The 26,999-nt window shown below is 52.3% G+C and overlaps 1 protein-coding gene across 2 annotated transcripts in view; it reads left to right on the top strand.

Annotated features, from left to right (window-relative positions):
* Positions 1-26,999, top strand: part of TDRD9 (tudor domain containing 9) — a 502,525-nt gene that overhangs the window by 353,519 nt on the left and 122,007 nt on the right. For both annotated transcript variants that reach the window (XM_075330093.1, XM_075330094.1), the window contains 2 exons: positions 23,257-23,368; positions 23,808-24,020. In XM_075330093.1, the coding sequence (XP_075186208.1) occupies positions 23,257-23,368; positions 23,808-24,020 (325 nt within the window). The remainder of the gene's footprint in view (positions 1-23,256; positions 23,369-23,807; positions 24,021-26,999) is intronic.

Here is a 26,999-nt window from a genome sequence, read left to right as displayed (position 1 = left end):
AGCCTGCACTACCTGCCACGCTGAGCTACCACGAAAACACACGCCTTCTTTCTGTGAGTCCTGCACCCCTGTAGCCCCCCAAGAACACCCCGCCACCACCGCTGCAACTGCTACCAGCCCAGAGCCTAGGGCTCCCAGCCCACCGGAATGTGCACAGTTTCTGTCCCAATCCATTGAAAAACTTTCCCATGGTCTCTCCACCCAGAAGTGTTCTTAAGCATCTGCACTCGCTGGGGCACACCAGACTTGGCTCTAATGGCCTCAAGGTTGAATGCAAATGTACCCGCGTTCATAGCCAGGTCACGTGACCCGCAGTCCCATCGGCGCGAATGCTCTAGTCTGCTCCTGGCGCCACTTCCGCCTGCTGTACATATTTTCACCTCTGCGCCTACTGCCGCGAGTAATCGGGAAAATCAAGGCAGTTTGAGTCCCGGTGATACTGATGGTACCGGACTGGCCCAGGCATGCCTGGTATGCCGAATTAGTTCAAATGCTCACAGACGTACCGTGGCACCTTCCAGACATCCCAGACTTCCTGACCCAAGGGCCCATTTCAGATCAGAACTCCAGAGCCCTGAAGCTGACGGCCTGGCCATTGAGACCTGGTTATTAATAAGAGCGGGACTCTCCCCCGCGGTTATCTCCACCATGATCAGCGCCCGAAAGCCTGCTTCATCCCGTATTTACCACCGTACGTGGAAAACCTTCCTTTCATGCTGCAGGGAAATTAACATCCAGGCTATGCCTCTGGAGATCCCCAGAATTCTCGACCTTCTGCAGTCTGGCTTGCAAGCGGGGTTAGCTCTCAGTTCCCTTAAAGGACAGGTCTCAGCACTCTAAATCTTCTATCAATGCCGCCTAGCTTGCAAAACGCAAGTCAAGACTTTCCTCCAGGGCGTTTCCCATCCAGTTCCCCCGTACTAACAGCCGCTTGACCCATGGGACCTCAATCTCGTTCTGGACGGTCTCCAGAGGTCCCCCCCTTTGAACCTCCTTAAGGAATCCTCTCTTGCTCTTGTGTCCTGGAAGGTAACATTCCTGGTGGCGATTACGTCCATCAGACGGGTTTCGGAACTGTCAGCACTCTCCTGCCATGAGCCTTTTCTGATCTTACACTAGGACAAGGTGGTTCTACGCCCCCTTCCGGATTTTCTTCCGAAGGTTCATTCCCCGTTTCATTTGAACGAGGACATTGTTCTGCCCTCAAGTCCACACCCAGTTCATAGGGTGGAAAGGTCTCTGCATTCGTTCGACCTAGTGAGGGCCCTCCTTATTACGTATCTAGGACTAGGACAGGCCCCTTTAGGAAAACTGACTCTTTGCTCGTCATTCCTGAGGGGCCTAGGAAGGGACAGGCAGCTTCAAAGGCGACTGGCTCGCTGGATTCGCTCTGCGATCAAGGAAGTCTACCGCTTGCAACTCAAGCCCATTCCTAGTGGGCTGCGGGCTAATTCCATGTGAGCAGTTGGCACTTCTTGGGCCATTAGGCATCAGGCTTCAGTGGAACAGGTGTGTAAGGCTGCGACCTGGTCTAGCCTACATACTTTTCTTTATCATTCCTATGGGAGACCCAGACATCGGGTGTATAGCTTCTGCCTCCGGAGGACACACAAAGTACTACACTAAAAAGTGTAGCTCCTCCCTCTGAGCATATACACCCCCTGGATAACGAGATCTAGCCAGTTCATTGCTTTGTGTTCAGGAGGCACACATCCACACATGCATTCTCATCTGATTTTTCATTTTTGGAAAGTTTTTGAAGAAAAGCGGGTCCAAGCCTGGACTCCCAGAATGTCCCTTCTCACCCCACTGTGTCGGCGGTGCTGTTAAGGTTGATTTCCAAGGCTGGAGCCTTACATGCCGCGCTCCTTCACCATCCTTCGGGCTCTGGCTTGAAGTGGGAGCCAGCACGGTTCTCCTTGCTTTGCAGGAGACCGGTCTCCATCCGCAGCCCTTCAGGATCCTGCTGGACGGAGCACTCATCCCCAGGGACTTGGAACCCTGCGTCTCAGCAAGCTAAGTACCTGAGACGTTTATATTTGAGGGGTCCCGGTACTTTATTATGGTGGGAGAGTGTGCTGTGTAACTTTTGTGACATTTCCGGCCGGTTCTCTGGCTGTCGCCTGAGAACCGCGCCGATAGTGCCTGCGTGCCGGCCGCATCGCTTAAATTTAGGCCCCGGCTTCGCCGGAGGCCTACTTTCGATTTCACTGTCCTCGCATGTCAATCGTGCAGAGGGACAGTGCGGCTCCGCCCAGCGGCCGTTCGGCACAGGGGAGGGACACTTCTCTCTGAGTACATGTCCCCTCCCCTGTAAATCTCCTTGGCCCTCCAGATCCCGCTCTCAGAGCAGGTCCCGCCCCCTCTCCTCGTCCGGCGCCATTTTCTCAGCGTTTTTTCTCTGGATCAGCGCTGGCTGCAGCATCCCTGCTAAGCTGCTTGGGGGTCCGGGCCGTTGGATCTGGAGGGCACACAAACGGTCTGGTAAGCCACAACCTCCGGTTGTGGACCTTATTATATACTCTCTGGGGGTCATTCTGGCTCAGAGCCCCCACTATCGGCAGCATGTCTCACATGAAGAGCATGGCTGCAAGGCTGTACTCAATATGCACTGCATGTAGGCTCATACTGCCTGAACCGAGCACATATCCACATTGTGATGCCTGCTCAAACCTGACAACCCCTCAGCCTGGAATCGCACTCACAGTGGTCCCTCCGGCTGCTCCGGCTGCGGTGGCTGAACCCCCGGCTTGGGTAGAATCCTTCTCTAAGTCAATCTCCCAGTCTTTTGTCGTCTCCATGGGACAGCTGTCCCGGACTTTGCTGAACATGCATCAGCCCCCTTCTCAGGGCGCCTCTGCTGCTAGGGCTCTCTCAGCAGAGCTCACAGAGAATTCTTCATCTCGTCCCAGACCCTGTCCTCCTGAAAGGAGACGCAGGGTTCCCTCTCCTGCCTCGTCCCGCGGCTCTGATTCACAAGCTGACTCGCAGGACGAGGAGGATGCCTTTACTGGGGGCTCGGACGCTACCATTGATTCGTCCGAAAGTGACGCAGATGTTAGTGATTTGATTGCGTCCATTAATTCTGTACTGAACCTCAATCCGCCAGTATCAGAGGAGCAACCCTCTCTGGCAGAAAAGCACCAGTTTACCTTGCCTAAGAGGACAAGGAGTGTGTTCTTTAACCACTCCAGTTTTCAGGCCACTGTGACCAAGCCTAGGGCCTGTCCTGACAAACGCTTCCCAAAGCGTGGTTCTGATGACCGTTTTCCCTTTCCACCTGAGGTGGTCAAGGAGTGGGCTCATTCACCAAAGGTAGACCCTCCGGTGTCTAGACTCTCAGCCCGGACCGCCAGGTTGACCTTCTGGCCAAATCTGTATATGAGGCGGCTGGGGCCTCGTTCTCCCCATCTTTTGCAGCAGTGTGGGCTCTCAAGGCCATCTCTGCTTCTCTGGAGGAGATGCATTCCCTCACCAGGGAATCTATGCCCGAAATGGTTGCCTTGACTTCCCAGGCTTCAGCTTTTTCATCCTATGCCATGTCTGCCATGCTGGAGGCTTCTCACCGCACTGCGGTGGCTTCGGCTAATTCCCTCGCTATCCGCAGAATCTTGTGGCTTCGAGAGTGGAAGGCAGATGCTTCTTCAAAGAAGTACCTTGCTGGGCTCCCTTTTGCTGGATCCAGGCTTTTTGGTGAACAAATGGATGAAATTATTAAGGAAGCTTCTGGCGGGAAGAGTACTTCCATGCCACAAACCAAAACCAGGAAACCTGTCCAGGGCAGGGATCAGTCGAGGTTTCGTTCCTTTCGTTCCTCCAACTGGTCCTCCTCTAAGCCCTCGGCCTCGTCCACTAACTCAGCCAAGGACCAGAAATCCAACTGGCGCCCAAAAGCGCGTCCACAAAAGACCGCAGGAGGTGCTGCCACAAAGGCAGCCTCCTCTTGACTATCTGTCCGCGCCAGCCACGTCCTTAGTCGGTGGCAGGCTCTCCCACTTTGGCGACACGTGGTTTCAACACGTCTCCGATCAGTGGGTGAGGGATATCATCTCCCACGGCTACAGGATAGAATTCTCTTCCAGCCCGCCAAACAGATTTTTTCTCTCAACTCCCCCCTGCTCCAAGGCCGCCGCCTTCTCACAGGCCGTGGCATCCTTGCAGGCCAACGGAGTAATTGTACCGGTTCCCACCCGGGAACGGTTCAGAGGTTTCTACTCAAATCTCTTCCTAGTCCCCAAAAAGGATTGTTCCTTCCGGCCCATCCTGGATCTCAAGCTTCTCAACAAGCATGTTCAGGTGCGGCATTTTCGCATGGAGTCTCTGCGATCAGTCATTGCCTCAATGACCCAAGGGGATTTCCTGGCATCCATCGACATCAGAGATGCCTATCTGCATGTGCCAATTGCGGTTTCACACCAGCTTTGGCTACGTTTTGCAATCTGAGAGGAACACTTCCAATTCGTGGCTCTCCCCTTCGGGTTGGCCACAGCTCCTCGGGTATTCACCAAAGTAATGGCAGCAGGGATTCCGGTCCTGCACCTACAGGGGTTGGCAGTGATCCCTTACCTGGACGACCTTCTGGTAAAGGCTTCATCCAGCGGAGTGTCTCGCTCACTCTCGCCACTCTAGCCCAATTCGGGTGGCTTGTCAATCTTCCCAAATCCACTCTGACTCCGACCCAGAGTCTCACGTATCTAGGGATGCAGTTCGAGACTTTGCCGGCACTTGTGAAGTTGCCCTTAGTCAAACAGCAGTCCCTTCAACTGGCGGTGCGCTCTCTGCTGAGGCCCTGCCGTTATTCCCTCAGGCGCCTGATGCAGGTGCTGGGTCAAATGGTGGCGTCAATGGAGGCTGTTCCCTTTGCCCAGTTCCATCTGCGTCCCCTGCAGCTGGACATTCTCCGCTGTTGGGACAAGCGGCCTTCCTCCTTGCACAGGTTAGTGGCTCTGTCGCCACAGACCAGGAGCTCTCTTCAGTGGTGGCTTCGGCCCCTCTCTCTGTCCCAGGGGCGCTCCTTTCTGGCCCCGTCCTGGGTGATCCTCACCACGGATGCCAGTCTATCCGGCTGGGGAGCGGTATGTCTCCACCACCGAGCGCAGGGCACTTGGACTCCGTCCGAGTCAGCCCTTTCAATCAATGTGCTGGAAACCAGAGCCGTGCTTCTGGCTCTCCTAGCTTTTCACCATCTGCTGGCGGGCAGGCACATCCGAGTCCAGTCGGACAACGCGACAGCGGTTGCCTACATCAATCACCAAGGCGGGACACGCAGCCGCCTGGCAATGTTGGAGGTACAACGCATCCTTCAGTGGACTGAGGACTCCAAGTCCACCATATCCGCAGTCCACATCCCAGGCGTGGAAAACTGGGAGGCAATTTTCTTTGTCGCTCCATTGGGAGACCCAGACAATTGGGTGTATAGCTTCTGCCTCCGGAGGCCACACAAAATATTACACTTAAAAGTGTAAAGCCCCTCCCCTTCTGCCTATACACCCCCCGTGCATCACGGGTTCCTCAGTTTTCATGCTTTGTGCGACGGCAAGCCTTCCAGGAAGTCCGGCGGTTTTTGATGTGGGTGGAAGCCACGGCCTCCACCATATCCGCAGTTCACATCCCGGGCGTGGCGTGGAAAACTGGGAGGCAATTATCTCAGCCGTCAAACCGCGGACAGTGGCGAGTGGTCCCTGCACCCGGCAGTGTTTCAGTCAATCTGCCGCAAATGGGGCACTCCGGACGTGGACCTAATGACATCCCGTCACAGCAACAAAGTTCCCGTTTACGTGGCTCGCTCCCACGATCCTCGGGCATTCGCCGCGGACGCACTGGTCCAAGACTGGTCCCAGTTTCGTCTGTCCTACGTGTTTCCCCCTTTAGCTCTCTTGCCCAGAGTCCTGCGCAAGATCAGATTGGAGGGCCGTCGAGTCATTCTTATTGCTCCGGACTGGCCCAGGCGAGCTTGGTACCCAGACCTGCTCCTTCTGTCCGTAGAGGTGCCGTGACATCTTCCGGACCGTCCAGACCTTCTCTCACAAGGTCCGTTTTTCCGCCTGAATTCTGCGGCTCTCAGATTGACGGCGTGGCTCTTGAGTCCTGGATTTTGACGGCTTCTGGTATCCCTCCTGAAGTCATCTCCACTATGACTCGGGCCCGTAAGTCTTCCTCCGCTAAGATCTATCACAGGACTTGGAAAATTTTCCTGTCCTGGTGTCGCTCTTCCGGCCATCCTCCTTGGCGACCCTTCTGTCCTTTCTACAGTCCAGTCTGCAGCTGGGACTGTCCCTCAACTCTCTTAAGGGACAAGTCTCAGCTCTGTCAGTGCTGTTCCAGCGGCGTCTCGCCCGGCTGGCTCAGGTCCGCACCTTCATGCAGGGCGCGTCTCACATCATTCCGCCTTACCGGTGGCCCTTGGATCCCTGGGACCTCAATTTGGTTCTCATGGTTTTGCAGAAACCCCCCTTTGAGCCTCTTAGGGAGGTTTCTTTGTTTAGTCTTTCACAGAAAGTGGTCTTTCTAGTGGCCATAACTTCCCTCAGGAGAGTCTCCGATATTTGGTTGCGCTCTCTTCGGTGTTACCTTTTTTGGTTTTTCATCAAGACAAGGTGGTTCTCTGTCCAACTCCGGACTTTCTTCCTAAGGTGGTCTCTCCTTTCCACCTTAACCAGGACATTACCCTACCTTCCTTTTGTCCGGCTCCTGGTCATCGCTTTGAAAAAGCGCTGCATACTCTGGATCTGGTGCATGCTCTCCGGATCTATCTGTCTCGCACCGCTGCTCTTAGGCGGTGCACTTCTCTTTTTGTGCTAACCACAGGTCGGCGCAAGGGCCTCTCTGCTTCTAAGCCGACCTTAGCCCGTTGGATTAGGTCGACCATTTCGGACGCCTACCAGTGTTCTCAGGTGCCTCCCCCGCCGGGGATCAAGGCACACTCGACCAGAGTTGTCGGTGCCTCTTGGGCTTTCAGGCACCAGGCTACGGCTCAACAAGTCTGTCAGGCTGCCACTTGGACTAGCCTGCATACCTTTTCAAAGCACTACAAAGTGCATGCTCATGCTTCGGCAGATGAGAGCTTGGGCAGACGCATCCTTCAGGCGGCTGTCGCCCATTTGTGAAGTTAGGTTCTGCCTACTTCTTAGTTTTTCTGTTTATTTCCCACCCATGGACTGCTTTGAGACGTCCCATGGTCTGGGTCTCCCATAGGAATGATAAAGAAAAAGAGAATTTTTGTTTACTTACCGTAAATTCTTTTTCTTATAGTTCCGTATTGGGAGACCCAGCACCCTCCCTGTTGCCTGTTGGCAATTTCTTGTTCCGCGTGTTTTCACCGGCTGTTGTTGTTGTTGTTGTTGTTGTTGACAATCTCCGGTTGTTCCGGTTCTTCCTGTTTTTACTTGTGGGTGGCTATTCTCCTTCAGCTTTTGCACTAAACTGGCTAGATGTGGTTCTCCAGGGGGTGTATAAGCTCAGAGGGAGGAGCTACACTTTTAAGTGTAGTACTTTGTGTGTCCTCCGGAGGCAGAAGCTAAACACCCAATGTCTGGGTCTCCCAATACGGAACTATAAGAAAAAGAATTTACGGTAAGTAAACAAAATTCTCTCTCTTCGGCGCTCCATTGGGAGACCCAGACGATTGGGTGTATAGCTACTGCCTCCGGAGGCCACACAAAGTATTACACTAAAAAGTGTAAGGCCCCTCCCCTTCTGCATATACACCCCCCGTGGGATCACGGGCTCCTCAGTTTTATGCTTTGTGCGAAGGAGGTCAGACATCCACGCATAGCTCCACTGTTTAGTCAGCAGCAGCTGCTGACTATGTCGGATGGAAGAAAAGAGGGCCCATACTAGGGCCCCCAGCATGCTCCCTTCTCGCCCCACTCTTGTCGGCGGTGTTTGTTAAGGTTGAGGTATCCATTGCGGGTACGGAGGCTGGAGCCCACATGCTGCTTTCCTTCCCCATCCCCCTGAGGGCTCTGGGTGAAGTGGGATCTTACCGGCCTCCAGGCTCTGAGGCCGGGCTCCATCCACAGACCCGGAGATCCTGCTGGAATGGAGCTGAGTATCGTCAGGGACAAGGCCCTGCAACGTTAAGGTACTCTGTGTCCCCGTACAGACCACGCACACACACACCAGCATGCTGGGTGTGTTAGTGCGCCGGGGACAACAGCGCTGCGCGCTGGGGCTATACTCACTGCAGCTTAGCTGAGTGAGTTAATGTGTGGGAAACTGCCGCGCCGGCCGCTGCTAGAAGCTGCGGCGCGGATGAGACTTGTTGTGCGCCGGGGACTTCCGCGCTGACCGTGCTTTTACGACGGCAGCGCTTATAAATCGAGTCCCCGGCTTTTGCGGCCTAGTTTCGTTTCCTTCCCGCCCCCGGGCCTGCCAGTCAGGGAAGGGGCGAGACGCTGTACAATGGTCAGCACCGAGGGCTGGAGTCTTATTTACATACTCCAGCCCCCTCACTGGGCACAGTGGGACGCCAGTTTCCCGCTCTTTGTCTGGGGCACGCCCACGGCCCGCCCCTCTTCACAGGACGCCGGCAGCCATTCCTGCATGCAGTCTAAGCTGGAGAACGGACACAGGCTCTGGGAGACCCGGTCAAGGGATTCTGGCGACCACACACCCGCTTAAGCGGGCGGTAAGCAGCACCTTGGTGCTGACCCCACTAGTGCCACAGTGTTTTGTGTACTTTATGCTTGTACCTATATTTGCACTGTACGGTCGCTTCTTGGCTATATACCCCTAGATTGCTCTGAGGAGACAACAGCATGTCGTCCGCAAAAAAGCAAGGGTGCCAAGGCACAGGCTTTCTATGCTGTCTGTACCGCATGTGAGGCTGTTTTACCGGCAGGTTCCACTAACCCCCATTGGGTAGAGTCTCTGCTAGTGGTGGCCCAGAGAGAGCCACCTGTGAAACTGTCCAGAGGACAGAGTTTGCAGTTTTTTGCTGATAAAATGTCTGGGACTATGACCAAGATTCTAGAAACTTTGCAGTCCAGGCCGGTGACTCAGACAATGGGCACTGTTGAATCAATGCCCCCCGGTCTCCCTCAGTTGGAACTAATACGTGCTCCAAGGGGGTCCCATACATCCCAGGCTGAAGGCTCTGCACGGACGACAGTCCCAGACAGCCTAAGCGAGCTCGCTATGAGCGACCCTCGACTTCACACACTGGTCAGGGTCTCAGCGAGAGGATTCTCTGTATGATGAGGCAGGGGTAGCTGATCAGGATTCTGATCCTGAGACCGCTTTCAATCTGGATGCTCCTAATAGTGACGCCATGGTGAATGATCTCATAGCGTCCATCAATAGACTGGTGGATATTTCTCCCTCAGCCCCTCCAGTGGAGGAGTCAGCTTCGCAGCAGGAGAAATTCCATTTCAGGTATCCCAAGCGTAAATTCAGTACTTTTTTGGGCCACTCTGACTTCAGAGAAGCAGTCCAGAAACACCACGCTTATCCAGACAAGCGTTTCTCCACACGTCTTAAGGATACACGTTATCCCTTTCCCCCTGACGTGGTCAAGCGCTGGACCCAGTGTCCAAAGGTGGATCCCCCAATCTCCAGGCTTGCGGCTTGATCCATAGTTGCAGTGGAAGATGGGATTTCACTTAAAGATGCCATTGACAGACAGATGGACCTCTGGTTGAAATCTGTCTATGAAGCTATCGGCGTGTCGTTTGCTCCGGCATTCGCAGCCGTATGGGCACTCCAAGCTATTTCAGCTGGTCTTGCGCAGGTGGACACTGTCACACGTACATCTGTGCCGCAGGTGGCCTCCTTAACCTCGCATATGTTTGCATTGCGACTTACGCTATTAATGCTGTCCTGGACTCTACGAGCCGTACGTCAGTGGCGTCCGCCAACTCCGTGGTTTTTACGCAGAGCCTTGTGGTTAAGGGAATGGAAGGCAGATTCTGCTTCCAAAAAGTGCTTAACCAGTTTGCCATTATCTGGTGTCAGACTGTTTGGTGAGCGATGGATGAAATCATTAAACAGTCCAAGGGTAAGGATTCTTCCTTACACCAGCCCAGATCAAACAAAACCCAACAGAGGAAAGGACAGTCGAGGTTTCGGTCCTTTCCAGGCTCGGGCAGGTCCTAATTTTCCTCGTCCATAAGGACTCAAAAGGCTCAGAGGGGCTCAGATTCCTGGCGGGCTCAATCACGCCCAAAGAAGGCAGCCGGAGGAGCCGCTACCAAGGCGGTTTCCTCATGACTTTCAGCCCTCTCTCTCCGCATCCGCGGTCGGTGGCAGACTCTCCCGCTTTGGCGACTTTAGCTGCCACAGGTCAAAAACCGGTGGGTGAGAGACATTTTGTCTCACGTGTACAGGATAGAGTTCTGTTCTCGTCCTCCGGCTCGATTCTTCAGAACTTCCCCACCTCCCGACCGAGCCGATGCTCTTCTGTAGGCAGAAGGAGTGGTAATCCCTGTTCCTCTGCAGGAACAAGGTCACGGTTTTTACTCCAATCTGGTTGTGGTGCCAAAAAAGGACGGCTCTTTCCGTTCCGTTCTGGACCTAAAACTGCTCAACAAGCACATGAAAACCAGGCGGTTCCGGATGGAATCCCTCCGCTCCGTCATTGCCTCAATGTCTCAAGGAGATTTCCTAGCATCAATAGACATCAGGATGCTTATCTCCACGTGCCGATTGCTCCAGAGCACCAGCGTTTGCTACGATTCGTTATAGAAGACGAGCATCTTCAGTTCGTAGCCCTGCCCTTCGGTCTGGCGACAGCCCCACGGGTTTTCACCAAGGTCATGGCAGCAGTGGTAGCAGTCCTGCACTCTCAGGGTCACTCTGTGATCCCTTACTTGGACGATCTACTTGTCAAGGCACCCTCTCAAGAGGCATGCCAACACAGCCTGAACGTTGCGCTGGAGACTCTCCAGAGTTTCGGGTGGATCATCAACTTTTCAAAGTTAAATCTGACCCCGACCCAATCGCTGACATATCTTGGCATGGAGTTTCATACTCTCTCAGCGATAGTGAAGCTTCCGCTGGACAAACAGCGTTCACTACAGACGGGGGTGCAGTCTCTCCTTCAAGGCCAGTCACACCCCTTAAGACGCCTCATGCACTTCCTAGCGAAGATGGTAGCAGCAATGGAGGCAGTCCATTTCGCGCAGTTTCATCTGCGTCCACTGCAATGGGACATTCTCCGCCAATGGGATGGGAAGTCGACGTCCCTAGACAGGAACGTCTCCCTTTCTCAGACGGTCAAGGACTCTCTTCAGTGGTGGCTTCTTCCCACCTCATTGTCAAAAGGAAAGTCCTTCCTACCCCCATCCTGGGCGGTGGTCACGACAGACGCGAGTCTGTCAGGGTGGGGAGCAGTCTTTCTCCACCACAGGGCTCAGGGTACGTGGACTCAGCAGGAGTCCACCCTTCAGATCAATGTTCTGGAAATCTGGGCAGTGTATCTTGCCCTGCAAGCCTTCCAGCAGTGGCTGGAAGGCAAACAGATCCGAATTCAGTCGGACAACTCCACAGCGGTGGCATACATCAACCACCAAGGCGGAACACGCAGTCGGCAAGCCTCCCAGGCAGTCCGGCGGATTCTGATGTGGGTGGAAGACAGAGCATCCACCATATCCGCAGTTCACATCCCGGGCGTAGAAAACTGGGAAGCAGACTTCCTCAGTCGCCAGGGTATGGACGCAGGGGAATGGTCTCTGCACCCGGACGTGTTTCAGGAAATCTGTAGCCGCTGGGGGATGCCGGACGTCGACCTAATGGCGTCTCGGCACAACAACAAGGTCCCGATTTTCATGGCGCGGTCTCACGATCAAAGAGCTCTGGCGGCAGGCGCCTTAGTTCAGGATTGGTCGCAGTTCCAGCTACCCTATGTGTTTCCCCCTCTGGCACTGTTGCCCAGAGTGCTACGCAAGATCAGCTCCGATTGCCGCCGCGCCATCCTCGTCGCCCCAGACTGGCCGAGGAGGTCGTGGTACCCGGATCTGTGGCATCTCACGGTCGGCCAACCGTGGGCACTACCAGACCGGCCAGACTTACTGTCCCAAGGGCCGTTTTTCCATCTGAATTCTACGGCCCTGAACCTGACTGTGTGGCCATTGAGTCCTGGATCCTAGCGTCTTCAGGATTATCTCAAGACGTCATTGCCACCATGAGACGGGCTAGGAAGCCGACGTCTGCCAAGATCTACCACAGGACGTGGAAGATATTCTTATCTTAGTGCTCTGCTCAGGGAGTGTCTCCCTGGCTATTTGCATTGCCTACTTTTCTTTCCTTCCTGCAATCTGGTTTGGAAAAAGGTTTGTCGCTCGGCTCCCTTAAAGGACAAGTCCCAGCGCTGTCTGTATTCTTTCAGAAGCGCCTAGCACGACGTCCTCAGGTACGCACGTTCCTGCAGGGGGTTTGTCACATTGTCCCTCCGTACAAGAGGCCGTTAGACCCATGGGATCTGAACAGGGTACTAATTGCTCTCCAGAAGCCGTCCTTCGAGCCTCTGAGGGATGTTTCACTTTCTCGACTTTCACAGAAAGTGGCCTTTCTGGTAGCGGTCACATCTCTTCGGAGAGTGTCCGAGCTAGCAGCGCGGTCAGCCAAAGCTCCCTTCCTGGTGTTTCACCAAGACAAGGTAGTGCTGCGCCCGATTCCGGAGTTTCTCCCTAAGGTGGTATCCCCCTTTCATCTCAATCAGGATATCTCCTTACCTTCCTTTTGTCCTCATCCAGTTCATCGATATGAAATGGACTTGCATTTGTTGGATCTGGTGAGAGCACTCAGAATCTACATTTCCCGCACGGCGCCCCTGCGCCGCTCGGATGCACTCTTTGTACTTGCCTCTGGTCAGCGTAAAAGGTCGCAGGCTCCCAAATCCACCCTGGCTCGATGGATCAAGGAACCAATTCTTGAAGCCTACCGTTCTGCTGGGCTTCCGGTTCCATCAGGGCTGAAGGCCCATTCTACCAGAGCCGTGGGTGCGTCCTGGGCATTACGGCACCAGGCTACGGCTCAGCAGGTGTGCCAGGCAGCTACCTGGTCGAGTCTGCACACTTTCACCAAGCATTATCAGGTGCATACCTACGCTTAGGCGGATGCCAGCCTAGGTAGAACAGTCCTGCAGGCGGCGGTTGCCTCCATGTAGGGAAGGGCTGTTTTACAGCCCTAACTTGAGGTATTAATTTACCCACCCAGGGACTGCTTTTGGACGTCCCAATCGTCTGGGTCTCCCAATGGAGCGCCGAAGAAGAAGGGAATTTTGTTACTTACCGTAAATTCCTTTTCTTCTAGCTCCAATTGGGAGACCCAGCACCCGCCCTGTTTCCTTCGGGATTTTTGGTTTTTTCAGGGTACACATGTTGTTCATGTTGAATGGTTTCAGTTCTCCGATGTTCCTTCGGATTGAATTTGTTTAACCAGTTATTGGCTTTCCTCCTTCTTGCTTTTGCACTAAAACTGAGGAGCCCGTGATCCCACGGGGGGTGTATATGCAGAAGGGGAGGGGCCTTACACTTTTTAGTGTAATACTTTGTGTGGCCTCCGGAGGCAGTAGCTATACACCCAATCGTCTGGGTCTCCCAATTGGAGCTAGAAGAAAAGGAATTTACGGTAAGTAACAAAATTCCCTTCTTTTTGTGTACTCACCGTAAAATCATTTTCTTTTAGCCATCATTGGGGGACACAGCACCCTCTCTGGGCCTTGGTTCTCTCAGTACCTTATTTTGTTATGATTCTTTTACGCATGTTCCTCCGTTGGGATACGTTCTTACTACTTTTTCTCCTATTGCTTGTGCACTAAAATTGAGGTTGCCTGGCTCGGCCAGGGGGTGTATACTGCAGAGGAGGAGCTAATGTATTTTGCATCTACTTAGTGTCCTCTTATGGATAAGCAGCATATAACACCCATGGTCCTGTGTCCCCCATTGATGGCTAAGCGAAAACTATGTTACAGTGAATACACAAAAATCCGTTTTTTATGGATATCTTTGAGAAATGGCTTTCTTCTCGCCACTCTTCCATAAAGGCCAGATTTGTGCAGTGTACGACTGATTGATTGTTGTCCTATGGATAGACTCTCCCACCTCAGCTGTAGATCTCTGCAGTTCATCCAGAGTGATCATGGGCCTCTTGGCTGCATCTCTGATCACACTTCTCCTTGTTTGAGATGAGTTTGGATGGACGGCTGGGTCTTGGTAGATTTGCAGTGGTATGATACTCCTTCCATTTCAATATGATCGTTTGCACAGTGCTTCTTGGGATGTCTAAAGTTGTGGAAATCTTTTTATAACCAAATCCGGCTTTAAACTTCTCCACATCAGTATCACGGCCCTGCCTGTTGTGTTCCTTGGTCTTCATGATGCTCTCTGTGCTTTAAACAGAACACTGAGACTATCACAGAGCAGGTGCATTTATACGGAGACTAGATTACACACAGGTGGCTTATATTTATCATCATCAGTCATTTAGGACAACATTGGATCATTCAGAGACCCTCAATGAACTTCTGGAGTGAGTTTGCTGCACTGAAAGTAAAGGGGATGAATAATATTGCACACCCCAATTTTCAGTTTATTCTTTTTTACGAAAGTTTAAAATAAGCAATAAATATCATTCGACTTCACAATTGTGTCCCACTTGTTGATTCTTCACCATAACATTAACATTTTTTTTACTTTTATGTTTGAATCCTGAAATGTGGGAAAAGTTTGAAAAAAAATCAAGGGGGCCGAATACTTTCGTGTGTGTGTGTGATAGATAGATATAGATATATCTATATCTATATCTATCTCTTTCCTCTTCTCAACCAGGTACATCAAAGGTTGTGTCCTTGCATTTGATGCAGGCTTGCACGCCGAGCCTGCATCTTTCCCTACACGTGTCAGCTGATCAGATTAGCCAACATGTGCTTCTACCAGCTGTGGTGGATCAGCGCTCTGTCCTCTGCTGTTAAGCAATTAAATACCTCAACACAATTCAGCAGGACGCGTGCCATTCTCTTGTCCCATTGGCAACCCTATGACCATGATCATGATGGGGTTCGTCATGACAGCTAGGGGTCAGCTAATGACCCCTGTGTCTGTCATGATGATCCTCCTGTCAACGTGAGTGACATTCATAGATGGTGAATCCTGCTGTACAGAGCGGGGCTGATGCACTGCTCAGTATAGCACAGGCAATCGGATTATTCCAGTTTTAAGTCCCCCAAGGGGGGGGGGGGTGGAGTAGTTAAAATGATAAGTTATAAAAAAAAAATGAAAACAAGCTAATTCAACCCCACACCCCCCCCCCCCTTTGCCTCTTTGTGTATTTTCTTTTATACTTAATGTACATTTTGGTATCTCTGCATTCAGGAATGTTTAATTTTATCAAGATATAAAATTATTTTGATCGGTAAACAGCTTAAAAGGAATGTCGGGTGCAATATGCACCTAGAATCACGAGCCGTTCTGGGTGTATATTGCTAATCCCTGCCTAACCGTCCCTGTATACAGTTAGGGGTGTACTAACATGCTATTCAATTCCGTACCTGTGACCGCGCTTTTGAATGCCGAGCATTTCTGGTCATGCGCAGTATGAAGCCAGGTGTACATGTCACGGCTTCAGAGAGGTCTATTGCGCATGACGAAGTTCCTGGCAATCAGAAGTGCGGTCACAGCGAACAAAGGTACGCACGTCACCGCTGGTGATGCTGAATTGAATACCATTTTAGTACCCCCCCTGTGGGCGTGCTACCATGTTAAGAGGGCAGACTAGTCGGAGGATATAGCACCCTTGGGACTAGTCCCTGCGCTCATTAGCATATCATAAAATATCTTTAGAAATACTTTTTTATTAAGATTTCTTCATCTATGCTAGTGTATACAGGGATTAGCAATATCCCCCAGAACTGCTCATGGTTCTGGGTGCTTATTGCACCTGACAGGTTCCCTTTAACAGAATACTGTATAGAGTAAAGACCACACGATCAAAACATCCCATCTATCCAAAAATGCCTGTTTAAAAAAAGTCATCTTGGGGCACAAAAGAAATAAGCTATCACACAGACCTAGATCCCAATTAATGAGGATGTGACTGGTCTTGGAAAATGGCTCCAAAACTAATTTTCTTCGGCGCTCCATTGGGAGACCCAGACGATTGGGTGTATAGCTACTGCCTCCGGAGGCCACACAAAGCATTACACTAAAAAGTGTAAGGCCCCTCCCCTTCTGGCTATACACCCCCAGTGGGATCACTGGCTCACCAGTTTTCTGCTTTGTGCGAAGGAGGTCAGACATCCACGCATAGCTCCACTGTTTAGTCAGCAGTAGCTGCTGACTATATCGGATGGAAGAAAAGAGGGCCCATATAGGGCCCCCAGCATGCTCCCTTCTCACCCCGCTGGTGGTTAGTAAGGTTGAGGTACCTATTGCTGGTACGGAGGCTGGAGCCCACATGCTGTTTTCCTTCCCCATCCCCCTGAGGGGCTCTGAGGAAGTGGGATCTTACCGGCCCCAAAGCCCTGAGGCCGGGCTCCATCCACAGACCCATTGAACCTGCTGGATACGGAGCTGGGTACCGTTCAGGGACATGGCCCTGCACCATTCAGGTACTCTGTGTCCCCGTACACACAGGCACAGCACACTCCAGACTTGCTGGGTGTGCTAGTGCGCCGGGGACAGTAAAGGGTTACAGTCACTGCAGCCTAGCTGAATGACTTTATGTATTGGGAACTACCGCGCCGGACGCTCCGGGAGCGGCGGCGCGGCTGGGACTTGTAGTGCGCCGGGGACTTAGCGCCGACCGCGCTTTTACGGCGGCGGCGCTTATAAATCCAGTCCCCGGCTTTTGAGGCCTAGCTCCGCTTCGTTCCCGCCCCCACCCTGTCAATCAGGGTAGGGGAGAGACGCTGTACAATCAGCAGCGCCGAGGGCTGGAGCCTTATTTACATGCTCCAGCCCTCTCACTGGACACTGTGGGACGCCGGTTTCCCGCTCTGACTTGGGGCACGCCCACGGCCCGCCCCTACTCACACGAGCTGGAGAAGGACGCCGGCAGCCATTCCTGCAGTCCGAGCTGAGAGAACGGACTCTGGGCAACCAGGCACAGGACTAGGGCGACCACACACCCGCTTATAGGCGGGCGGTAAGCGGCACCTGAAGTGCTGACCCCACTAAATACCGCAGTTGTCCATTTGTATTTTATGCTTACACTGCATAGGTCGCTATTTTTGGCTATATGCCCTCTTAGATGGCGACACATCAGCAGCAGGAAAGCAGGGGTGCTAAGGCACAGGCTTTCTATGCTGCTTGTATTGCATGTACTGAAGTGTTCATGTGTATTTATGCTTGTATGCTATACACTGCACTGTACGGTCGCTAGTCTTGGCTATTTTCGCCTAGAATGACTAGACTACAGCAGCAGAAAAGCAAGGGTGCTGAGGCACAGGTTTTTTCTATGCTGCTTGTATTGCAGGGGTCGCAGTGTTCATTTGCACTTATGCTTGTATGCTATACATTGCACTGTATGGTCGCTATTCTGGGCTATATTCCCCTAGATGGCTAGTCTACAGCAGCAGAAAAGCAGGGGTGCCAAGGCACAGGCTTTCTATGCTGCTTGTATTGCATGTGCTGCAGTGTTCATTTGTACTTTATGCTTGTATACTATACATTGCACTGTATGGTCGCCATTCTTGGCTCTATATCCTAGATGGCTAGTCGGCAGCAGCATATAAGCAACACAGGCTTTCGATGCTGTTTTTACTGCATGTGATACTGTTCCACGGCACTGAACCCCATTGTGTGCAATGCTCCCCTGTAGCACTTGGTCAGCCGGCGTCTCTACTAGACGTGGCCAAAGGAACCACCTGTCAACCCTGTCCAAGGACAGGGACGGAGTTGCAATGGGATAGAGACTTGCAGTCCGGACAGGCCATGGGCAATCTGGATCAGTGCTCCCTGGCCACCCTCATTTGGAATAAAATCGGTGCTCCGGGGGGGGTCCCAGGAGGCTCTCTGTATGATCAGGCAGACGTAGCTCATCAGGACTTTGATCCTGACACCGCTCTCAATCCGGATACACCGGATGGTGACGCCATAAGGAATGATCCTATAGCGTCCATCAATGGAATGTTGGATCTTTCTCCCTCAGCTCCCCCAGCGGAGGAGTCAGCTTCACAGCAGGAGAAGTCCCATTTCAGTAGCTCAAACGTATATTGAGTATTTTTCTGGCCACGCTGACTTCAGAGAAGCAGTCCAGGAACACCACGCTTACCAGATAAGCGTTTTCTCCAAACGTATTAAGGATACACGTTATCCCTTTCCCCCTGACGTGGTCAAGCGCTGTACCCAGGGTCCAAAGGTGGATTCTCCAATCTCCAGGCTTGCGGCTAGAGCCATAGTTGCAGTGGAGATGGGACTTCACTTAAAGATGCCATTGACTGACAGATGGACTCTGGTTGAAATCTGTCTATGAGGCTATCGGCGTGTCGGTTGCTCCGGGATTCACAGCCGTATGGGCACCCTAAGCTTCAGCTGTTCTTGCGCAGCTGGTCTTGAGCATATGTACATCTGTGCCGCAGGGGCGTCCGTAACCTCGCAATGTCTGCATTGCGACTTACCCTATTAATGCTGTCCTGGAAGGACAGTCGAGGTTTCGGTCCTTCCCAAGCTCGGGCAGGTCCCAATTGTCCTCGTCCAAAAGGGCTGAAAAGCCTCAGAGGGGCTCAGCTTCCGGCCGGGCTCAATCACGCCCAAGGAAGGCAGACGGAGGAACCGCTACCAAGGCGGTCTCCTCATGACTCTCAGCTCTCTCATCTCTCCGCATCCGCGGTTGATGGCAGACTCGCTCGCCTTTGGCGACATTTAGCTGCCACAGGTCACAGACCGGTGGGTGAGGGACATTGTGCCCACGTGCACAGGACAGAGTTCTGTTCTCGTCCTCCGACTCGATTCTTCAGACCGTCCCCACCTCCCCACCGAGCCGATGCTCTTCTGCAGGCAGAAGGAGTGGTAATCCCTGTTCCTCTTCAGGAACAAGACACGGTTTTCCTCCAATCTGGTTGTGGTGCCAAAAAAGGATGGCTCTTTCCGTTCCGTTCTGGACCTAAAACTGCTCAACAAGCACGTGGAGGCCAGGCGGTTCCGGATGAAACCCTCCGCTCCGTCATTGCCTCAATGTCTCAAGGAAATTTCCTAGCATCAATAGACATCAAAGATGCTTATCTCCACGTGCCGATTGCTACAGAGCACCAATGTTTTCTACTTTTCGTGATAGGAGACGACCATCTTCAGTTCGTAGCTCTGCCATTCGGTCTGGCGACAGCCCCACGGGTGTTCACCAAGGTCATGGCGGCAGGGGTAGCAGTCTTGCACTCACAGGGACACTCTGTGATCCCTTACTTGGACGATCTAGTTGGCAAGGCACCCTCTCAAGAGGCATGCCAACTCAGCCTGAATGTTGCGCTGGAGACTCTCCAGACGTTCGGGTGGATCATCAACTTCTCAAAGTCAAACCTGTCACCGACCCAATCACTAACGTATCTTGGCATGGAGTTTCATACCCTCTCAGCGCTAGTGAAGCTTCCGCTGGACAAGCAGCGGTCACTACAGACTGGGGTGCAGACTCTCCTTCAAGGTCAGTCGCACTCCTTAAGACTCCTCATGCACTTCCTCGGGAAGATGGTGGCGGCAATGGAGGCGGTTCCGTTTACGCAGTTTCATCTGCGTCCACTTCAATGGGACATTCTCCGTCAATGGGACGGGAAGTCAACATCCCTGAACAGGAAAGTATCCCTTTCACAGACGGCCAAGGACTCTCTGCAATGGTGGCTTCTTCCCACCTCATTATCACAGGGAAGATCCTTCCTACCACCGTCTTGGGCGGTGGTCACGACAGACGCGAGTCTGTCAGGGTGGGGAGCAGTTTTTCTCCACCACAGGGCTCAGGGTACGTGGACTCAGCAGGAGTCCACCCTTCAGATCAATGTTCTGGAAATCAGAGCAGTGTCTCTTGCCCTACTAGCCTTCCAGCAGTGGCTGGAAGGAAGGCAGATCCGAATTCAGTCGGACAACTCCACAGCGGTGACATACATCACCCACCAAGGGGGGACACGCAGTCGGCAAGCCTTCCAGGAAGTCCGGCGGATTCTGATGTGGGTGGAAGCCACGGCCTCCACCATATTCGCAGTTCACATCCCCGGCGTAGAAAATTGGGAAGCAGACTTCCTCAGTCGCCAGGGCATGGACGCAGGGGAATGGTCCCTTCACCCGGACGTGTTTCAGAAAATCTGTCGCCGATGGGGAAGGCCGGACGTCGACCTAATGGCGTCCCGGCACAACAACAAGGTCCCAACCTTCATGGCACGGTCTCGCGATCAAAGAGCTCTGGCGGCAGACGCCCTAGTGCAAGATTGGTCGCAGTTCCGGCTCCCTTATGTGTTTCCACTTCTGGCACTCTTGCCCAGAGTGCTACGCAAGATCAGATCCGATTGCAGCCGCGTCATACTCGTCGCCCCAGACTGGCCGAGGAGGGCGTGGTATCCGGATCTGTGGCATCTCACGGTCGACCAACCGTGGGCACTACCAGACCGACCAGACTTACTGTCCCAAGGGCCGTTTTTCCATCGGAATTCTGCGGCCCTGAACCTTACTGTGTGGCCATTGAGTCCTGGATCCTAGCGTCTTCAGGATTATCCCAAGGGGTCGTTGCCACCATGAGACAGGCTAGGAAGCCCACGTCCGCTAAAATCTACCACAGAACGTGGAGGATATTCTTATCCTGGTGCTCGGCTCAGGGAGTGTCTCCCTGGCCATTTGCATTGCCTACCTTTCTATCTTTCCTGCAATCTGGGTTAGAAAAAGGTTTGTCGCTCGGCTCCCTTAAAGGTCAGGTCTCGGCGCTATCCGTCTTTTTTCAGAGGCGTTTGGCACGCCTTCCTAAGGTGCGCACGTTCCTACAGGGGGTTTGCCATATCGTACCCCCGTACAAGCGGCCGTTAGATCCATGGGATCTGAACAGGGTACTAGTTGCCCTCCAGAAGCCGCCCTTCGAGCCTCTGAGGGAGGTTTCACTTTCTAGACTATCACAGAAAGTGGCTTTTCTGGTAGCGATCACATCTCTTCGGAGAGTGTCTGAGCTGGCAGCGCTGTCATCCAAGGCTCCCTTCCTGGTCTTCCACCAGGACAAGGTAGTGCTGCGCCCCATTCAGGAGTTTCTCCCGAAGGTGGTATCCTCTTTTCATCTTAATCAGGATATCTCTTTGCCTTCGTTTTGTCCTCATGCAGTTCATCGGTATGAGAAGGATTTACATTTGTTAGATCTGGTGAGAGCACTCAGAATCTACATTTCCCGCACGGCGCCCTTGCGCCGTTCGGATGCACTCTTTGTCCTTGTCGCTGGTAAGCGCAAAGGGTCGCAGGCTTCTAAGGCCACCCTGGCTCGATGGATCAAAGAACCAATTCTTGAAGCCTACCGTTCTGCTGGGCTTCCGGTTCCATCAGGGCTGAAGGCCCATTCTACCAGAGCCGTGGGTGCGTCCTGGGCATTGCGACACCAGGCTACGGCTCAACAGGTGTGCCAGGCAGCTACCTGGTCGAGTCTGCACACTTTCACCAAACATTATCAGGTGCATACCTATGCTTCGGCGGACGCCAGCCTAGGTAGAAGAGTCCTGCAGGCGGCAGTTGCCTCCCTATAGGGGAGGGCTGTCTTGCAGCTCTATCATGAGGTATTCTTTACCCACCCAGGGACAGCTTTTGGACGTCCCAATCGTCTGGGTCTCCCAATGGAGCGCCGAAGAAGAAGGGAATTTTGTTACTTACCGTAAATTCCTTTTCTTCTAGCTCCTATTGGGAGACCCAGCACCCGCCCTGTTGTCCTTCGGGATTTTTGGGTTTTTTCGGGTACACATGTTGTTCATGTTGAACGGTTTTTCAGTTCTCCGATGTTACTCGGAGTGAATTTGTTTAAACCAGTTATTGGCTTTCCTCCTTCTTGCTTTTGCACTAAAACTGGTGAGCCAGTGATCCCACTGGGGGTGTATAGCCAGAAGGGGAGGGGCCTTACACTTTTTAGTGTAATGCTTTGTGTGGCCTCCGGAGGCAGTAGCTATACACCCAATCGTCTGGGTCTCCCAATAGGAGCTAGAAGAAAAGGAATTTACGGTAAGTAACAAAATTCCCTTCTTTTTTTACAAATTTCAGATTTTTTTTTTTCTCATTAATTACCCTATTTTGTGGATTATAAGATGCACTTTTTTTTTCTACAAAAATTTGAGAGGAAAATAAGGGGGTGCGTCTTATAATCCGAATGCAGTTTACCGGGGGGTGGGATTCTGGACAGGGGTCACAGGAAGCAAGGGCAATGCTGCGGGCACTGAGGTGCAGGGGCCATCCTGCAAATGTTCAAATAATGGTATGTGGGGTCAGCGCGGGCACAGATGGAGCACTCTGCAGAAGATCTCGTCTGCGCACGCATCGCCTCCAGCTCCTTGATCTCCCAGCAGCAGACTTAAAGAAATTGGCGTCTGGAGGTGGCGCGTGCGCAGAGAAGATCTTGGCTTGCTATTGAGCAGATTGGCTTAATTTGCGCACGTGCTGACTCTGGGCGCCATTTCTTTGAAGACCGCACAACTGACAGTTTCTGGATGTTTCCTGCCTCACAGTGCCTGCAGTGAGCATCTGGGACATCCGCCACATCACCCTACTCCACCACCACCCCTGCCTCCTGTGAACCCCACTTTGCTGCCGCTCCCCCCCAATTTCCAGTAAGACCTTACCAGATCATAAGAAAGACCCAGTTTTTTTTCTATTAATATTTTTCTTAATTTGGGAGGGGAGGGGTGTCTTGTAAAATGAAAGTTACGGTAAATAAAAAAAAAAACTATACATGTTTGGTATCTACGAACTCGTACTGACTTGGTGAATCATAACGCCAGGTCAATTTTACCATATAGTGAACACTGTGAATAGAAAAAACAATTGTGGAATTGCATTTTATTTTTGCAATTTCACTGCAGTTAGAATATTTTCCAGGACACTGTATGGTAAAATTAATGGTTTTGTTCAAAAGTAAAACTTTGTCCTGCAAAAAAACCAAGCCCTCATATGGCTATGTTGACAGAAAAATAAAAAGTTATAGGCTTTTGGAAGAAGGGGAGGAAAAATGGAAAAATCGCCAGGTTGTGAAGGGGTTAAGCAACAGTCTCTCAAATTGCAAGGAACTGAAATGAAGGGAAATAATTGTACAGCGCTCCAGGATTTGTTGGCACTATATAAGAATCAGAAAATACATTTAATGGTGGTTTTCCTTATCCTTTAGAATTAATGTGGACTTTCAAAAACAGACGGTAGAACCGGTCCACAATTCCCATATGCTGATGGAGCAGCTGAAAACCATAAAAGGGCTCACTTTGTCTATCAACGTGACCGAGGTAAGCGGTAGCTATCATTACATATTACTTTTTGCTCCTTCTAGTACCTTGAGGATCCGGGATCGATGTTCCTGGGGCGGATGCGGTATTTAAGAGACTGGCATTATTGGCTCTAACCTGCTGCCCATTATTTATAAAAATGCATCTCATGATATTATATGGTCAGTGTGCCTGGTGTTTGGTATCTCTTCAGCGACGTGTACACCATGTCTGCACGCTTAGCCTACAGTATGTCTTTATCTGTTCTTGGGATACTGCGCCCATTCACCATAGGGTCACTGCAAAACATCATATTCCACCTGTCGCTCCCTATGCCGGAGCGGCTGCTTCTCACTCCATCCTGACTATGGCCACCATCTGGCTCATACATCCTGAGCCTGGGCACAGACAGCGTGTAGACTGAGGCTTATGTCTTCTATTTATTCTGTTTTCTATGGAGGTGGTGGAAGTCGGCCATTTCTGGGGATATCGCATTGATGAGATAAAACCTGACCTCCTTGGACATCTGGCAGGAGAAATCAATCGCCACGAGCTGACTCTCCTCTCTAAGCGGCCCCATCCAGATATGGTATGCTTGGCGCCATTTCAGATATACGACAGCCACCAGTATTACCGAGCTCAGATACTCTACATATCCGGAAGAGAAGCCGTGGTAAGTTAAACACAAATTTTTTTTTTTTTCTTCTTTTACCCCATGGATCATAATCTGTCAAGGCGGTAGAATTTGAGATGTTGGGTCGATGACAAATCACCAAGCTGAATCTAATACACAAAGGTGTGCCTACCATTGAGGCAGAATATGCAAAGTCTGTGGGGGGCCGTGGTGGGAGCGCGGGACTGGGCACAAATCTCTCTGGCTCGAAGTGGGAGTCACTAAAATGTTTGTAAAGCCAGTCATGACATGTAAATCCATACGCACGAAGTCTCCATGGCAGGACCCTAACGCATGAGGAGCGTCCACAATCCCAGGAACCCCTTCTAGAGGTTTTCTTTATCGTTCCTATGGGAGACCCAGACCATGGGTGTTTAGCTTCTGCCTCCGGAGGACACACAAAGTACTACACTCAAAAGTGTAGCTCCTCCCTCTGAGCTTATACACCACCTGGAGAACCAGATCTAGCCAGTTTTATCGCTTTGTGTTCAGGAGGCATACATCCACACATGCATTCTCATCTGATTTGTTTGATTTTTGGAAAGAGTTTGAAGAAAAGCGGGTCCAAGTCTGGACTCCCGGCATGTCCCTTCTCACCCCACTGTGTCGGCGGTGTTGTTAAGGTTGATTTCCAAGGCTGGAGCCTTACATGCCGCGCTCCTTCACCATCCCTCCTGGGCTCTGGCTTGAAATGGGAGCCAGCACGGTCTCCATGCCTGGCAGGAGTCCGGTCTCCATCCACAGCCCCTTGAGGATCCTGTTGGACCGGAGCACTCATCCCCAGGGACCTGGCCCTGCGTCTCAGCAGCTAAGTACCTGAGATGTTTGTGTTAAGGGTCCCGGTTCTTTATTGTATGGGGAGAGTATGCTGTATATGATTATTTTGACTTTTCCCTCGGGTTCTCTAGCTTTTGCCTGAGAACCGCGCCGATTGTGCCTGCTTGTCGGCCTCGCCGCTTAAATTTAGGACCCGGCTTCGCCGGAGGCCTAGTTTCGTTTTCCTGCCCTCGCATGTCACTCATGCAGAGGGACAGGCTCGGCTCCTCCCGGCGGCCGTTCTACACAGGGGAGGGACACTCCCCACTGCTGGGGCGTCCCTCCTTCCCTGCAGGTCTCTATAGCCCTCCAGTTCCCGCTCTCCTATAGTAACGCCCCTTAGTCCTGCCCCCTCTCCTCGCTCCGGCGGCCATTTCTCACGCAGAGTTTACTCTGCTCTGGGACATTCTGCACTCTGCATCTCTGCTGAGGTGCTGTGCACTGGGGGACCGGGCTTCGGGATCTGGAGGGCACACAACAACCGCACCCAGCGGTCTGGTAAGCCACAGCCGGTCTCCGGTTGTGGACCTCTGTATATTCTCCCTGGGGTTCATTCTCTGCAAAGCCCCCACTCCAGCAGCATGTCTCACACTAGGAGCAAGGCTCCAAAGCTTTATTCAGTATGCACTGCATGTAAGCTCCTGCTGCCTGAGCCGAGCACTTATCCACACTGTGATGGTTGCTCTAACTTGGCGGTGCCACAGCCTGGAGTCTCACCCCCAGTGGTCTCTCAGGCTGCTGCTGCACCTGTGGCTGAACCCCCGGCCTGGGTAGAGTCCTTTTCTAGGTCCATATCCCAGTCATTTGCTGAGTCCATGGGACTTTTGTCCAGGACTTTGAATACGCATCAGCCCTCCTCACAGGGTGCCTCTAATACTCTTGACAGAGGATTCCTATCCTCTGACCTTCGTCCATCAGAGCTCAGAGGATTCATCATCAGGTCCCAGACCCTGTCCTTCTAAGAGAAGGCGCAGGGTTTCCTCCCCCTCCTCATCCCACGGCTCTGTCTCAAGAGCTGACGAGGAGGATGCCCTCACGGGTGGCTCGGAGGCTATGTATCCCATCGATTTCTCTGAGGGTGATTCAGATCTTAGTGACTTGATTGCTTCTATTAATTCTGTGCCGGATCTCAATCCGCCAGTCTCAGTGGAGCAACCCTCTTTGGCAGAAAAACATCAGTTTACCTCGCCTAAGAGAGTGAAGAGTGTGTTCTTTAACCACTCCAGTTTTCAGACCGCTGTAACCAAGCCCAGGGCCTGCCCTGACAAACGCTTTCCAAAGCGTGGTTCTGATGATCGGTTTCCATTTCCACCTGAGGTGGTCAAGGAGTGGTCTCACTCCCCAAAGGTAGAACCTCCGGTGTCTAGGCTCTCAGCCCGGACCGTTGTGTCGGTGGCTGACGGCACCTCACTTAAGGATTCCACTGACCGTCAGATTGACCTTTTGGCCAAATCTGTGTATGAAGCTGCGGGGGCAGCGTTTTCCCCGACTTTTGCAGCAGTGTGGGCTCTCAAAGCCATCTCTGCTTCTCTGGAGGAGATGCATTCCCTCACCAAGGAATCTATGCCTGAGATGGTTACCTTAACCTCTCAGGCTTCAGCTTTTTCATCTTATGCCATGTCTGCAATGCTAGAGGCTGCTCACCGCACTGCGGTGGCTTCAGCTAATTCTCTTGTTATCCGCAGGATTTTGTGGCTTCGAGAGTGGAAGGCAGATTCTTTTTCCAAGAAGTTTCTTGCTGGGCTCCCTTTTGCTGGTTCACGGCTGTTTGGTGAACAGCTGGATGAAATCATTAAGGAAGCTACTGGCGGGAAGAGTACTTCCATGCCACAAACAAAGACCAGGAAACCCGCCCAGGGTAGGAATCAATCGAGGTTTCGTTCCTTTCGTTCCTCCAACTGGTCATCCTCTAAGCCTTCCGCCTCGTCCGCTAACTCAGCTAAGGATCAGAAATCCAACTGGCGCACAAAAGCGCGTCCGCAGAGGTCCGCAGGAGGTTCTGCCACTAAGGCAGCCTCCTCATGACTCTCGGCCAGCTCCAGCCACGTCCTCAGTCGGTGGCAGGCTCTCCAACTTTGGCGACGCTTGGTTAAAGCAAGTCTCCGATCAGTGGGTGAGAGACATCATAACTCACGGCTACAGGATAGAATTCTCTTCCAGCCC

This window comes from Anomaloglossus baeobatrachus, chromosome 12 (genome assembly GCF_048569485.1).
Source record: "Anomaloglossus baeobatrachus isolate aAnoBae1 chromosome 12, aAnoBae1.hap1, whole genome shotgun sequence".
NCBI classification, from domain to species: domain Eukaryota; kingdom Metazoa; phylum Chordata; class Amphibia; order Anura; family Aromobatidae; genus Anomaloglossus; species Anomaloglossus baeobatrachus.
This window is presented reverse-complemented; position numbering and strand designations above follow the sequence as displayed.